At 33.5% G+C, this 16478-nt stretch overlaps 1 protein-coding gene across 16 annotated transcripts in view; it reads right to left on the reverse strand.

Moving 5' to 3' along the window:
• clec16a (C-type lectin domain containing 16A) overlaps positions 1 to 16478 on the reverse strand; it is an 81251-nt gene that overhangs the window by 36550 nt on the left and 28223 nt on the right. For all 16 annotated transcript variants that reach the window (XR_015480848.1, XR_015480847.1, XR_015480849.1 and 13 more), the window contains exons 11-15: positions 12732 to 12855; positions 9910 to 10010; positions 7689 to 7808; positions 4725 to 4834; positions 1244 to 1288 (exon numbers count right to left, since the gene is read on the reverse strand). Coding sequence is in view for 13 of the 16 variants with exons in the window: in XM_087244541.1 (XP_087100667.1) it covers positions 1244 to 1288; positions 4725 to 4834; positions 7689 to 7808; positions 9910 to 10010; positions 12732 to 12855 (500 nt within the window). In the remaining 3 variants the exon portion in view is untranslated. The remainder of the gene's footprint in view (positions 1 to 1243; positions 1289 to 4724; positions 4835 to 7688; positions 7809 to 9909; positions 10011 to 12731; positions 12856 to 16478) is intronic.

Consider the following 16478-nt stretch of genomic DNA (forward strand, 5'->3'; position numbering starts at 1 on the left):
GAATATTGAAAGATCATGTGACGGGGAAAGACAAATATCAATTAAAAGCTGACAATATGAATGAAGCACTCAACTTTGACCATACAGAAACTAATTTCTAATTGTTCTTATTTCAGGATGACTGTAACATTAAATGTAATGTTATTACTCAACTTGTGTCATCACCCAACATCAGCACTCTCAAAAGATCAATAAACATGAATCAGTGATTCACGCTCAGTCAATGAAAAGTCCCAATGGAAGGTTAAAGGGAAGAAACATGCTGAGAAAAGGCGGTAATAGCACAGAATTAAAAAGAAAAGGCGTATGAGTTCAATTATTCAGAACAGTCAGACTCCACAAATGGAGTAAAAAGCCATTTTGGTCACTGGATAATTTCAATGCTTTCAGTTCTGCTATTTCATTGTTTTGACTTCACTGTTATGCTGTAGCGCAGACAAAAGAAATGGCATATAGTAGGTGTGACCAGACTTCTGACTACTACATGTCTATTCAGTTTCTTGGAAAAGTCGGGACACGCTGATCCCATTATGTACGCCCGTAAGGAGCACAGATCAGATAGCAAAAACACAGGTCCTCCCAGGGCTCACTATAATCCCAGAACAGAACATTCAGTTATGTCATTATTTACATGCCGTCCTCAATCGTTCCAAACTTCTTTTGCATATAATGTTGTTTGGAATGTGCGTAATGCGTTCTTAAAAAGAGTTTTCAATGAAATGTGAAAGCAAAAGCTGCCCTCACAGAACACCATCACGGCAGACCACTCAAATTTCAGGACTTCTTGGAAAATGACAAAAAAAGTGAAGATTAAAATAAGGCCTGCAGGCTGCTATAAAACATGGGAAAAATCCTTTACTGAGAAGGAAAAAAAAAATGAAAAAAAAACAAAGGTTAAACACAATACTGTACTTTGCTGTCTTGCATGAATCTGAGTATTATTTTTAATGGCAGTACACTTTCACAGAAATGTCTCTATGTGAAAATACCACCAAGAGCGCTGACTTGTTTCAGCAGGAAACTGTTGGGATTTTCCAGAATATCAAAACAGCAAAGTCTTTAGGATGAGAGCTTAACTTTTCCTCAGACTTAAAAGGAAATCAAACGCAAGTGGGATGACTAGGGGATAATTACGAAAATGATTAGCAAGAGAGTCCGTTGCTTTAAACCATCCAGATTCCAGTAAGTGCTTAAACGCTGGTGATTTTCATTTGATCTGAAATAAAGGGAAAGACCATCTTGCCTTGTAAAATTGCCTCAGAAGGTGAAGACTCTCTTCTCGGGCTCCCTAAATATAAAAGAAGATCATTATAGAAATGACTGAGTTGCACAATATAAACATTTAAAAGGTCCCTTTTCCTGTAAATTAGACTCGTTTCAAAATAAGAATGAAAGCAGTCGTTACTCAATAAAAGAAAAATTACTGGGAAAAACCAAAGTGTCCATACTGTTAGGAAATGGTCGGTAAGTTAGACATATTAGGCAATCCATTTTGGATAGCCTTGTTTGCAGTTGTTGACAAGCCAATCAGCATGATTCAGTCTCTTTTTTAATATTACAAATTTCAAGGGGATCCTTTTCGGTAAGTGAGAGATAAATTCATGTGTATTTCCTTATCTTCAATAACAAAGCAGGTTATAAACAATACTCATCACTAAAACATTCACCACAATGTAGTACTGTTGAGTATTTCTCAAATATAATATACACGTATAAAGAAATATAGAATAGCACACATTTGACTCGTTTTAAATCTTGTTTTAAATTTTTTTCCTGGTAATTAAAAAAGTCACAGGTTTAAACCATGTAAAATAAGATCTGTTTTCCTGTGTTAATATGTCACCAAAATATCTTCATAAGAATACTCTAATGAAACATTCATTAATAAATAGTTGTTGGAAGTCTGAGAAAACAAGATGATTTAAGATCATTTAAGAGATTTGATTTTCCTACAGGTAAAATATTGCTCAAACTGGAATTCAAATATTACTTGCGTTTATGAGAGTGAATTAGATTAATATGTTTATTCATGTAAATAAGGGGTGTCCAAAATCAGTCCTGGCCGGTGTCCCTGCATAGTTTAGCTCCGACTTGCTACAACACACCTGCCAAGATGCTTCTAGTATACCTAGAAAGAGCTTGATTAGCTGGTTCAGGTGTGTCTAATTGGATTTGGAGCTAAATTCTGCAGGAAAACGGCCCTGCAGCACTGAGTAAATGATTCTTGTTCTTGATAAATTTCATTATTTGATCACAATTGGTATTATTTCAATATTTACTCCTTTTTGTTTGTTTGGTATTTATGTTTTCAATAATTTCTTACATGGGAAAAGTGATGTTATATATGCTAAACCATTTATCACAATATATTATGCTTTATAAATAACTTTTTGGAAAATAAAATGCCAAAAAAATGGTGAAATGATGATTCAACATATTAACTTATTGGAACTTGATCTTACAAAAATATATAAACTAGTAAGTGATTATCCAAATTTTTTATTACCTTTAAAACACTTAAAACCTTCTGACTGACAAATAGGTAAAACCTAGGAGTTTAATAAAATTAACTTTTCAGAGCTGCTCTGGGATAATTTAACAGACTCTTCCAGTAAGTCATCTATTAACTATTGCTGTAAGTCTTTGCTAAAAAAAAAAACTACTGTTATAGTGTATGACATTTAAGTAGGGGTCACATTTTGTAAAAATTTGATATATTGTATATATATTAATTGTGACAAAAGCATTTTATCTGCTGATGAAGAAAAAAGTCCACACGTGTACACATACAGTTGAAACCAGAAGTTTACATACACTCTATGAAAAGGCAAATTAGCATTTTTTATGTCAGATGTTAAATAATACTAAACATTTTCTCTTTTAGGTCAGTTAGGATTACCAAAATAATTTATATTTGCAAAATGTCAGAATGGGCGATGCGGTGGCGCAGTAGGTAGTGCTGTCGCCTAACTGCAAGAAGTTCACTGGTTCGAGCCTCAGCTGGGTAAGTTGGCATTTCTGTGTTGAGTTTGCATGCTCTCCCCGTGCTCGCATAGGTTTCCTCCGGGTGCTCCGATTTCCCCAACAAGTCCAAACACATGCGGTATAGGTGAATTGGATAAGCTAAATTGTCAGACTCCAGATGAATAGAGGTACTAAGCCAAAAAGAAAATTAATGAACGAATAAAATGCCAAAATTATATATATATATATATTATATATATATATATAATTATATATATATATATATATATAAATTAAAATTATATATATATATATATATATATATATATATATATATATATATATATATATATATATATATATATATATATATATATATATATATATATAATTATATATATATTATTAAATATTTTTTTTTATTGAGAATATTTCATTACTTTCTAGACAGTCAAACGTTTACATACATTCCCTTATTATTGTGTAAAATTGCCTTTAAACTCTATAACTTGGGTCAAACATTTTGGGTATCCTTCCACAAGCTTCTCACAATAGTTTGCTGGAATTCTGGTGCATTCCTCCTCACAGAACTGGTGTAACTGAGTCATATTTGTGGGCTACCACCCCCATACTTTACAGTTGAAATGATGTTCCCAGTCTTGTAATCTTCCCCCTTTTTCCTTGAAATGTAACGATGGCCAAACAGTTAAATTTTAGTTTTATCAGACCACTGAACATGTCTCCAAAAACTAAAGTCTTTTTTTCCTGTGTGATTTTGCAAACTTTTTAGGGTGCTTTTGGAGTACTGTCTTCTATCTAGTCAAGTGGCCTTTCAGCCCATGTCAGGACAGGACTAGTTTCACTATAGATAACGAAACACACACACCAGCTTTAGCCAGCATCTTCACAAGGCCTTTTGGGTTTGTTCTGGGGTTGAAACACATGGTTCGCACCACAGCACATTCATCTCTGAGACACAAAATCCTTCTCCTTCAAGAGTGGTATGATGGCTGGACATTCCCATGTTGTTTATAATTGTGTACAATTGTTTGAACTGATGAGCGTGGCCAATTGTTTGAACTGAAGAGCATTTGAATTGATGAGCCATCTGGAAATTGTACTCAAAAAAGAACCAGATTTTTGGAGTTCCACAATTCTCCTCCTGATGTCTTGGCTGATTTCTTTTCATTTTACCATGTAGTCACACAAAAAAAGCAGTGTGCTTGAGGTTTGCCTTAAATACTAATCAACAGTTGTGCCTCCAATTAACTCAAATGTTGGCAATTAGCCAATCAGAATCTTCCAAATCCTTGTCACCATCATCTGGGCTTTTTCAAAGGCACAGTAATCTTAATGTATGTCGACTTTTGACTTTTAAGAAAAGTTATAAAAAATTCTTAAAGAAATATCTCTCTCATAATTATGCTATTAAGCAAATATAAACATTTTTGGTTATCCTAACTTACTAAAATAAAAAAAAAATTAAGTCACATTTAACATCTGACACTAGAAAAAATGGTTATGTGCCTTTTTATACAGTGTATGTAAACTTCTGGTTTCCAATGTATGTGTGTTATGTGAATAAAACTATAGTTCTTTAAATATATTCACAGCTTTCACCATTCCCATTTGGTAAACTTGAACTAATCATAAACACGTTTACTAAATCTAAAAGAGATCTATCAAATCATATTACCCTGCTGGCATTCATAAAATGCTGAACATGTGATAGTACAGCTGCTCTTTGTTAGGACACCTACCTCCAAACAGGCCAGATGGATATCTTTTATAATGCACTGAGAGCCAGACAGCACTGACTGTTTCAAAAGCAGACAGCTTAACTCCAGGGTGGCAAGACGCACCTTCCCATCTGAAACACACAAGCAATTTGTCCAAATTTATGTCATCACAGCATAGCATCAAGTGCATTAGGAGCAATTGTTCTAATTTTATAGATCAATCAATGTGATCTTTTATAAAAATAAAAAAAAAGCAAAAAAAAAAGAAAGAAAAAAACATCTGACTACTTCTGACCATCTCTGAGTTTCTCTCTTCTGTTTAACATCAAATATCACATTAGGAAGATTATTGGATTTATGGTTTTCCTACTATGGATGTCAATTCTTCAAGAAAATAATATTTTGTGTTTGGAAACCTTTAAGGGTGACTACATGTTTATTTTTGGGAAAAATATCTTTTGAAAAAAGAAGTATATGACATTAAAATAGATTTTATATGATTGTGTGTTACCATAACACCAGCCAAACAACAATGTTGGCACACAAATGTGCTGCAAATGAAAGGAAGATGAGTTCAGCTACTTGTCACGCTAGTGTCACAATGGATTCTGGACGGAAATGTCAAAATCACAAATAGCCAATATCATACAACAGGATGACATCATGTGTATATTGTGGGCTTAATCAGTTCTACATTTTTGTTCTAACTATAGCTGAGTACCAGTTTTGAGCTGTCAGAAAACTATGCAAGAACATGTGATCATGAAGCAAATCGACATTCAAATGTCACAACAATTACATAAGATCTAAAAGGAGAAATTGGCTTTAATTTTTCTTAACAAAGGTGAAAGAAATGGACGGTTAGAGGAAATGGTTGCAGTTTGTGTTACTCAAGGCTGTGGTAAAGGCTACGGATCTAAAGAAATGTATCAGTCAAAAAGGCATTTAAAATGACCCTTTACTAAGCTCTGACCCACTTGGTTGCCGACTCCTGAAGCTTTTCACATTATTAATAAACTGCAAATAGTATGATTTACCTAATAAAGTGGTAAATAATAAAGGGATGTTATTTTGCGGGCTAGAATGTTGCACCGCAAAGTGTTACATCTGCTAATATTTCTTGAAAAAAAAATTCTCTCTAACCTGTGCAGACATCTTTACATTAGAAATAAGCAAATGTCACTTCAGAGAATTATTGTTAGTCAAAACAAAAACTGGTAAAAAAAAAATATATAATAATAATATATATATATATAATAAAATAAAATTATATATATATATATATATATATATATATATATATATATATATATATATATATATATATATATATATATATATATATATATAGAAAAGTAAAAGAGTAAAAAAGTATTTTAAAAAAACAATGAAAGAACAACCGTTTTAAATATATCAATATTTTAAACAAAATAATAGCTCATTTTTAAAAATAAATATATTATAATAGTAAATAAATAATGCTCAAGTACAGTTTTAAAGGAAAATAAAATGATTACAACTGATTATGAAAAGAAACTGACTTGAAAAAAAAAAATCAGACACATTTATTAAGTGAAGTTTCACAAACTAGAGGATTTTGAGAGGAGCACGTGATATGATTGATCGCAGCTGGTCTCACATCTGTAATCATTAGTAAGCCAATCGGATCATTCCAAACTCACTATAAATAGCCCGACAAGCATTACTCCCTCATCTTCGCTTTTTGAAGAATACCCCCATCCACCCCATCTCCACCTTTTCTCCTTTACCAGAGGGAGCTCTCGAGAACTACCTGATCTCGTACCCCTTACATGCTTATTACATGCTTACTAGCCTTTATTTTATTGCTTGCACTTATGTCCTAAAACACTTAATGGTTTCCTTTATGTAAGATAAGTGAATAGTATGCAACATCCTTAAATGATTCTCTTAAATAAAGGGGAATTACCTATTAAGTGTCATATAGCCTATGGAAATATTAAAATGCTTTAGGTCTTTCGGAAGCGTTTGGGCTGAATGTTTGACAGCATTTATCGAATGGAGGATGTTTTATATTATGGATGGTGCACAGTGTCATTTCTCTGTTAGTGGCAAGAGCACTCGATGCACGATGCCAACAATCGGTCAGCGAGTAAACAAATATAATGAATGAAAATACATAGGCCTGTGCGTATAGACATATAACATAATGCTGTACAGTAACATGTCATTTGTTTGTTTTGGTTGTCTTCATTTTAATAGTTTCGTGAATGATGCGATGGTGTGCTTTATCTGTCTGCCTGATTCCTGCTGAACTAGGTGGGTTGTGTGACGTTTGATTGTGGAGACGTTCTAGGGGCGGGGTTTGGGGGAAGCACTGCGGGCTACTAGTCCGACAGTGGAAACGCAGCATGATTTCGGTCTCACTGCTCATGCTCGGCCCAATAAAAGTCCAAGCACACACTGGCACGACAGTGGAAATGCGGCTATTGAACAGGTGGGAGCCCTGGACTCAATTATCTCCGAGCTCAGGGATCTCTCCTAGGACAGCATGCCAAACCTGCTATTAAAATTAAGCAATATCTAAGTATGAACTATTGAAGTACTATCAAAAAAATAAAAATGAAAATAAAAATCCAACCAGGTACATTTTGATTTATTTAATGTTTAACCACTTTCTAGTTTGGACGAAGATCAGATGTCTTAAAAACACACCTGATATTTGTCAAACAAACCACACAGAAGAGGTTTTGTTTAAGCTGTGTGTGTACATAAAAAGTTGCTCAATCACCTGGCTGAAGGATCAGTAAAGGACTACACTGAATAAATACTGAGTGCTTTGGTTTATATAGTCAAGTTCAGACACACCAGTGGAATCTGCAGCTTGAAATATTAAATGAGCATGTCTAAGCAAGTGAAGGATTATTTTTGGAATCATCAGTAAATGTGCGAATGATACGAGTAGGACGTGCGTGTGTGTGTGTGCTCGTTTTTAGGTCTATGTACCTGGTTGAGCAGCTTGGCTCATGATTCGGATCACTCTCTCCACCAGCACCTGACTGTAAGTGTTCCTCTCTTGACTCGGCACAGGTAGCTGGATTCTTTCCAAGAGCTCTGGGTTTATACCTGCACATACACACAAGCTCACATAAACAAGCTATAAAAATAACTATGAAGTCATCTAATTTGTTACATTGGTGCAACCACATAATCATTGCATCGCAGTGTTAAGCATTATTAATTGTCCGTGTACCTACGCATAATTTCTTTCCTCATTTTTGTTCATGCTAAATTTAAACTCTCTCACAGACATAAAAATGTAGTTTTGTCAATTTTGTATTTTTCTTTCTGTCACATTTTGTTTTTAAACACAAAATGAAAATGCAAGTTAACCGAAATGAATAAATGACTTTAAAATATGTTCTTTGTGCCCTCTCTCCGCTGATTGGTTGACCAAACTTCAAACTGTGCCGTCATCAGCTCTTAGTCAGTTTTGTCAATTTAACTCAATAACTCAATTCATGGTCTACTGTCTGGCCATGAATTCGGCAGACGCACATTTTTAAAATAATATTTTATACCATACGCTATTCGAAATATCTGATATTGCAATATTTAATTTTTCTGCAATAAATATTGCAATATTAATACAGTTTCTGAATACAGTTTTTTTTCTGGGAGGTCTAACAGTATTCAGGTACAGAAACTGAAAAATTACAATACAAACATGCTTTTCTTACTTTGCCTGGTGTCATTTCTAGAACTAATTTCTAAAAATTTGGATTTTTTCTTTAAAAAAAAAAATGTTATTTTTGCTTTAAAATGTAGATCTCTGAACTAGAAACAAGACAAAATTTGTACGATTTTTTTTAACAAAAAATCTTATAAATAATTCAATGCACTTCCAAGCATCATTATTTCTTGTGCCAAAATGTGGTCCAATTTTAAACTCTCTTTAAATGCAGTCACTTAAAAACATGTTTTATACTTGTGAATTATTTAACTAAACTTTCACTCGATTATGGTTAAACTTAGCAATGACTCAATAAATCAAATGTATTCTGTGGCTCCTGATCAACTATGATTCAGACTGAGAATTACATATTCTGCGATGTGACTATTGCAAATGAGCACATTGCAATATCGATATGGAAGCGATATATAGTGCAGGCCTACTGCATCTTGAATATAACACATAACTTTGCAATCATAGCCAATAATAAGCCCCAAAAAATTGTTAAGACCTTTTCACTGTAATGTCAAAGCGACATTCATAACCATCACATGATCATTTTATTATGATGAATTGTTGCTCAATAAACATTTCTGCTTATTCTCAATGCTGAGAACAGCTGTAAAAATACAATAGCTGTTTAAACCTTTTTGGAAACCAGAACCATTTTTTTCCTCATTTTTATTTTTTTGAAGGAAGTTCAAAAGAAATGGTTTCATTTCTGCCTTTACTGTTTGTACAGTTCCATACTCATTCATTCATTTTCTTTTTGGCTTAGTCTCTGTATTAATCAGGGGTTGGGAATGAACTACCAACTTATCTAGCATATGTTTAACACAGTGGATGCCGCAATTCAGTACAGGAAAACACCCATACACTCTTGCATTCACACCCACACATAAAGTACTGATAATTTAACTTAATTAATTCACCTATACCACATGTCTTTGGATTGTGGGGGAAAAACGAAGCACCCGGAGGAAACCCGGGGAGAACATGCAAACTCCACACAGAAATGCCAACTGACCCAGCTGGGGCTCGAATCAGCGACCTTCTTGCTGTATCGCCCCCTAGTTGAATACTACATATTTCAATACAACAGTATACCATAGTAATGTTGTGGAAATATTGTGGGTACTTCAAAACAAAGCTGATTATTTTGTCTCCACATTTTTATAATATTATTATTTTTTTTTTATTACTTTTTTAAGGGCAACTTATTTGGTTAAAATAGAGGTAAAATATATATTTTTAAAACAGGTAAAATAAAGATGCACATATATTTTGATATAGAGAAGATCATGTATAAAGTACTACAATACAGTTATCTGTATAATGTTATGTAAATAATGTCAGCAATGGCAATTTGCATCATTTTATTGACACGTACAACACCCTTTTTTCTTATTTGACAACCACAAAATTGGTAAATCAAACATTAGTGTCAATTAGTATGCTTTGCTTAAGTCTATTATTCCTGTGAAGATTAGATACCTTTACTGTGAGACATGGCATACAGGAGGCAAAGCACAAACAGTGCCTGGTAATCCTCTGTGTCGCAGTCCAATGCAGAATACAACATGTCCAGGAAGGGCCTTAAAAAACAAACAAATAAGTCAACAGCCATCATTTCCACTCTTCAAAACAGCAAATCTACCCACTGTAATGAGGACAATGTGCAAAATATTCAGTGCATGGTTTATGATGATATACTGCATTGTCTGAGAGTTGCAAACATGTAAGGCAATGACTAGGTGAGCTATTATCTGGAAATCAAACAGGATATAGTCTGGGGATAAGAAGCGCATTTTTTATGTAGACTAATGGTGCACGAACTAAAAGTGTGACTGTCTCCCTTTTTCAATGGCCTGCACTCACATTACTCTTTAAATGTAGATGGCCAAAGCACTTATTTGTGATGTTTACAGTGCAACAATTTACTTGAGAAAAAAATAAACAAATAAAAAAAATTTGGAAGAAAAAGCTTTGATGATTGACGATTTTTGCCTCTTAATTGTCCTGCATGGATCAGAAGATTATTAAGGAGGCATCTGGTGTTGGGCAAGTAATTAAAGGGTTCTTACACCTTTTCCAACTTCAAATTCCAGCACTTTTCAAGCACTTTCAAGGTGCATTTTTATGTTTTTCCAGCACCTAACAACCACTGTAAATTACGATTATATATAGAGTATATGTTTTTTTTTTCTTTTTACATTTAAATCCATTGTGCTATTAAAAAAAAACACAATAAGGCATTTCAACCTAAATTGTTGAATACTTTGGAGCATAGATTTATTGACATTTATTCACAGACTTTACAGTGAATGATTAAGTCATTTTCAAAGTGGACTTTAACCCACCAGAAGTTTTTTTTATCCACTCTTCGAAAAGTGTAAAGGGTGGATTAACATTCACCACAAGATCACTGATCAGATGTGCCATTATCTGCAACTTTAGGTGGTTTCTAAAACAAAATCTGTCAGTGTTATTTTCATTCTCTCGTATCCAGACATTTACATTTATGTGGTTGTAGCTCCCTGTCATCTGAACCAAGTGATTGACAGCTGATATTAACCAATCCATTCACATTCAGTTCAAGAGCAGTAGGTCAATCAGAAGCACTGCAGGCTTTGTTTACTGCAGCAAGTTGACATTTCAACTGTTTCAACTATTTCTGTGTGCTGCGTTTTGCTTTTTTTTTTTGGTGCAGATATGCATTCTGCGTGAACGTCTCCTAAATCTGCGCAAGTGGTGAACATTTTGCAATGAAAACTGGTCGTACAGCAACTATTTGTGTGTGTACTCACACATATGCCCTCAAATATATTTTGAGCTTACATAGATAAAATGTCAGGCTTTTATGCAAGCAAAACAGTCGCAATTTTAAACCCTGCAATTTCAAATTCAAGCAGGTTCATGCACTTTGCCTGAAATCCAAGCACTTTTCTAATCTTGAAAACACTATTTTAAAAATCAAGTATTTTCCAGGATTTCCAGCACCTGTGCGAGCCCTGTAATTAGCAACCATTTCTTAGAAACTACAATTTACGTTTATTGATAAAATGAGAACTAGGTCTGTTACAAATCTAAATATACTCGAATGCACTAAATTATTTGAAAAATGTACTATTTAAAAATTAACAAAAGATGTTTTAACGTGGGTCAGGAGATAATTTGGAGTCAGATTAATCGTATTTTGAATGTCTGAAAAAATGTTGTTCGTTTGCAAATGTACAACTTTCTTGTAATGACTACGTTTTTAAGTCTCAAATGATGTTCAAACAAACGATTTCTGTGAAAATGGCTTTTTCACAGACATGCCGTGTGTGAATTGAAACTCGAGAAAAAAAAAAATCCGTTTTGGATTAGCTTGGGAGACAGTCTGCACATGTCCTAGGCTCTCTTTCCCTGGAGCATGTCAACCAAAACAGAAAAGCTTTGCTGCACTTCAGTGGAACTGAGAGTAACAAGCCAATTGCAAGATCATTGATTCAATCGGTTCAATGCTCGCCAAGACTTTAAACACTCACAAAGCCTTATTTCTGATTAAAAGAAACAACTAAAACTGTTGCTACTCAAATTTCACTTTATTTTAAATAAAACACACCGCTAAAGTAAGAATTGTGACATAATGCACTAATATATTTTTCCTATTTTTTTATCAGAGTTTTTACAGGTTTTATCAAGTCAAATTGAAGACTTTAAGACATTTAAGATCTTTTTAAGACCATTATGATTGAAATTTCATACTTAAGGCTAAATGCTAAACACCTTAAAGCTAAAAAAAATAAAAAAAACTGTGGAAGACAAGAAAACCATATTGGTAAGTTGAGTTATAAACTTTTATTAAAACTTTTTTGAGATGGAATGTTAGTGACTGGATGGGTGTTAGTCTGATTGGGTAGCTTTACATAGACGTAGTAAAATTAAGATCTGTTTATAATTATTTAAGACCTACAGTACAATATTTCAGTTAATTAAAGACTTTAAAGCCTTAAACTTTGTTTTTTTAAATTTAAGACCCCGGTAAATGTCCTGTACATGAAAACTAAAATGAGTAAAATTAGCTTTTTATACTTCAAAATAAAGAGTAAAGCCATATATTTGGTCAGATGCTTTACTTATTTTGAATTGTAATAAGCTCATATGTGTATAGTTAAAACATTTTGAGGACTGTTAAATTTAACTGAAAATCATTTAAAAATACTGCCGGGGAAAGAGCTAATTTTGTAAAGTTGTTCATAAATGTTTTTATTTCTGAGCCAATAAATGCAGTGTTTTCTGTAAGGCCTGAGCTGAAGGTTTTGATTGAGTACCTGCTCTTCTGTCCTTCAGATCGTGCTGCTGCAGCTGCGCTCTTCTCCTCGTCTGTAATGTTTTGTTCTGTTAATGTGGAAACGTCAGAGATCCGACATTTTTCCATCACTACCATCTCAATTTCTGCAAAAACACAAACAAAACACAAAGAGTATAACAACAGAGCTGGATTCCAACCCTCCGTATGTCAGATGTCAGCTAGTATGTCAGATTCCTGAAGTAAACTTATCTGACCCACCCAAACGTAAACTAAAAGGCCGACAATGAAATGAGTGTATGCCTGCAGACATTTCTTTCAGCAAGTGAAATCACGCATTTGCATTAAATAACTTCCAATACTGAATCTAACAGTGCGAGTCATAAGGGAACGCTTCCTAAATGTATATAGTAAAAGTTTGTTATTAACACACAGATATTAAAGGATTAATATCTAGCCTAGACTAAATTTATTTATTTTTCAATATGCAGTGCCAATAGAAAAATCAACATTCCTCTTTGAAATAATTACTTCATTTATCATACAGCCTAAAAACAAAATCACATTCCAACTATTACAGCCCTTGAATTTTTTTGTAGCCTTCTGCTTCAGTATCTGTGCATTTCTACGACTTTTGAAAGCAGGGATGTAGTGTGAGTAAAGCTATAGATTTTCACAGGGTATGATGACTTTCTATAGGCACTGTATATTCATGACAGTTGTTTCATTGACTGTAAAATATAATATCACTGTTGATCAAATAATTGCAGTCCTGGTAAAAATATGAGTTAAAAAGTTAAATTGTTATTTTGAACGATTTTTAAATTTAAGTTTTTATTTGTTCTTTATATTCTCTTGTGTTATATATGCATGTATGTATTTATATACAGTGCTTCCCACACATAGACTTCACTTGAGCGGGCCGTCTAAGTATATTAACGGCTGCCCAAGTATATTTAGTCTTTTTTTTTTTTTTTTACAGTTATTAACATAATTTTACATAATTTGTTTGTATCCGCCTAATATAACCAAACATCCCTAATCAATAAAAGGTGCAGTAGGTGATTGTCTTCAGAAACATTTTTTGTTGTGCTGGTTGAAATTCTCTTCACAGTTCAATAGAAATTATTACAGTAAATGATGTAAATGTATTTATATGTATTTTTATATTCTGGATAAGACATAAAACTAAAAAATGTTCATCCAATTAAATATTCTATATCTATATCTCCCAAAATTCTGATATCTCAAACTGTCTATCAGCAAATGCAGATTTGGACTTCTGCGCATGTCTTTTCACTCAGATCCGCAATTCACGCGTGCTCGCATGCATGAGCGCTGCGCGTTCACAACATCTGCTGCACACACGACAAAATCACAAACGCGGTGAAATCAGATGCTGAATTGAAACTTTTGAAAATCCTAAATCAATATTTAAGTTACTTTTGCGCGCTGGAGGAAGGACGACACCATAGCTGAAGTATTACTGTTAGGAAATGTTCTGTTTTAAAACTATTTTAGTCGGGCTAAGCTTATGTTAGATTGTGTTGTGTTATGAATGGCTTATATGCACCTATATTTTACAGTCTATAATATGCACAGGAGTGTTGTTCAGCCACTGCAATCTCCCGGCGAAAGATTGAACTATTTTCAGTTTTATAAGGGACCTTTGACAGCATCGATAATGTAGATTCTTATTTAGTTTAACAACAAAACATCAGTAATATCGCTATTTCGCCTAGCCTGCTTTATTTATTTTAGCGCATAAAAATGACAACTATTTATATCTTGGAGCTATACCAAGATCCTTATTTATTTAAATCAATATATTTATTTAAAAAAAAATGTTTTATACATATTTAAAATTAATGTATCATAGGCATTATTTTTGATGAGAAAAAAAAAAATCTATTGCAATTTATGGGGGAAAATTTACACTTACTTACACTTATTATTTTGATGCTTGAAAACAGAGCTACTGGAAACTGTAACAAATTCAATGCATTTTAGTGCATGCTTTATTAATATACAGTAAATTCTGGAAAGTTACTTTGATTTCAGTAACATTTATGTAAATCTCGAACTTTAACTCCCTTAGAAAATCTATGGTTGAAGACTACATAAGGGACAACTAAACGCAAACATCCTAAATCCTGTATACTTCTAAAATTGTACTCGGTGTTACAGAGAAAAAACCTAAGCTAGAAGCAACGGATGTTTGCCACTGAACACGCAATCCTCAAATTAGTCTTAAACTTTAGTTACTTCAATTAACACTGGTTGTGTGCCAGACCGGAGAAAGGACAGATGAAGGAATGACATCATCACACAGAGGAATGAACAGGACAGGAGATTGGGGCTTAGCTCATGTTCCCCACCAGCAAGATTAAGGAGACAGACTAAAGTTTTTTTTTTCCATCGTGGGAGAGGGTGGGGGTGAGGCTTTTGCCCAATCGGAGACTGAGGTGAAGAGCACACAATGAATGTGGACCAAAGAGACCGTGCTAAAACACAGAAAATGACGTGAGCAGGTGGAGTGCTCTCGCAACTGGCAAAACAATTCAATAAACAGGCAAAACGGGATTTGGTCAACTAGAAGGTGTTGCTGGATCATCAATGCCATACATCAGATTTCAAATTAATTCTCCGAAACGATCAAAGACCAAACCCTGGCCTATCCCTAAATTCGTTGGGAAAAGATTGCAATATTGTTTACATAAATAACCCAAGGAGTGTTTCTTTTTTGTTTAATGCCACGCCAGCTTACATTCATGGTTGAATAAAAAATTAGACTAATTCTTTCTAAAAACCTTTAAAGCTATATACAAATTACAAATTGCTCAACAGAATAAAACAAGCTCCTTAAACGATGTAAAAAATTACAGTCTAATAAAATATGTTTAATAAACAGTGTTTTATTTTTTTTACATTCTGGTCAATTTGCCATGAACGTTAAAATTTTGAGCATAAGTTTTAAATATTCTATCATTGAATCTAGAACAAACTTTAAAAGGAAACATGTAAAACTTGAACTTATGTTTTAAACTTAAAATTGGCTTTATTAATTATTGCTGTGACTCAAAATGTACTTGGACGATTTAAAATATAATTTCTTTTTTTTTTTATAGCCTTTAAACAACATCAAGCGGATTAAATAATGACCTATTTTCAGGTGATCTTTTTCAAATACAGTTGAAATCAAAATTCATAGCCCACATGTGAATTCTTCCCCAAATTATGTGTAACAGAGCATAGAGTTTTTACAGTATTTCCTATAATATTTTTTCTTCTGGAGAGTCTTAAGCTGCATTTACACTGCAGATCTTGATGGTCAATTCCGATTTTGTGACTATCCGTTTTTTTGGATGACCCGCTTACATCACCTTTTGTAGTGACTCGTATCTGATTGTTAGCATTTAAACAGCACACTGCAAAGGGACAATGTTCAGGGTTTCTTTTTTTTTTCTTTTTGACAAGTTGTTTTGCTATAGTTTATGACAGAAAAATTCTCATTTGTACATATTTTTTTAATTGAAGCTTTTTTTAAACCAGTAGGAATTTTAATGTTATGTCCATAATGTGATTTATGCACGTCTTGTATGCAATAGTTATATATTAGTTTATATCGTTTACATGGTGGATGTTGTGCTCACGCTCTCTCATTAACATCCTTAAATACTTTCGCTACATGACAGTATAAAAGCTTTTTTGTCCTTAGATTTAAGAGTTGGGACTCTGCTAAAGTCTGATCTAAAATGAAAGCGTCAGA

The sequence above is a fragment of the Danio rerio genome, chromosome 3 (genome assembly GCF_052040795.2).
Source record: "Danio rerio strain M-AB ecotype USA chromosome 3, GRCz13ab, whole genome shotgun sequence".
Classification (NCBI taxonomy): Eukaryota; Metazoa; Chordata; class Actinopteri; order Cypriniformes; family Danionidae; genus Danio; species Danio rerio.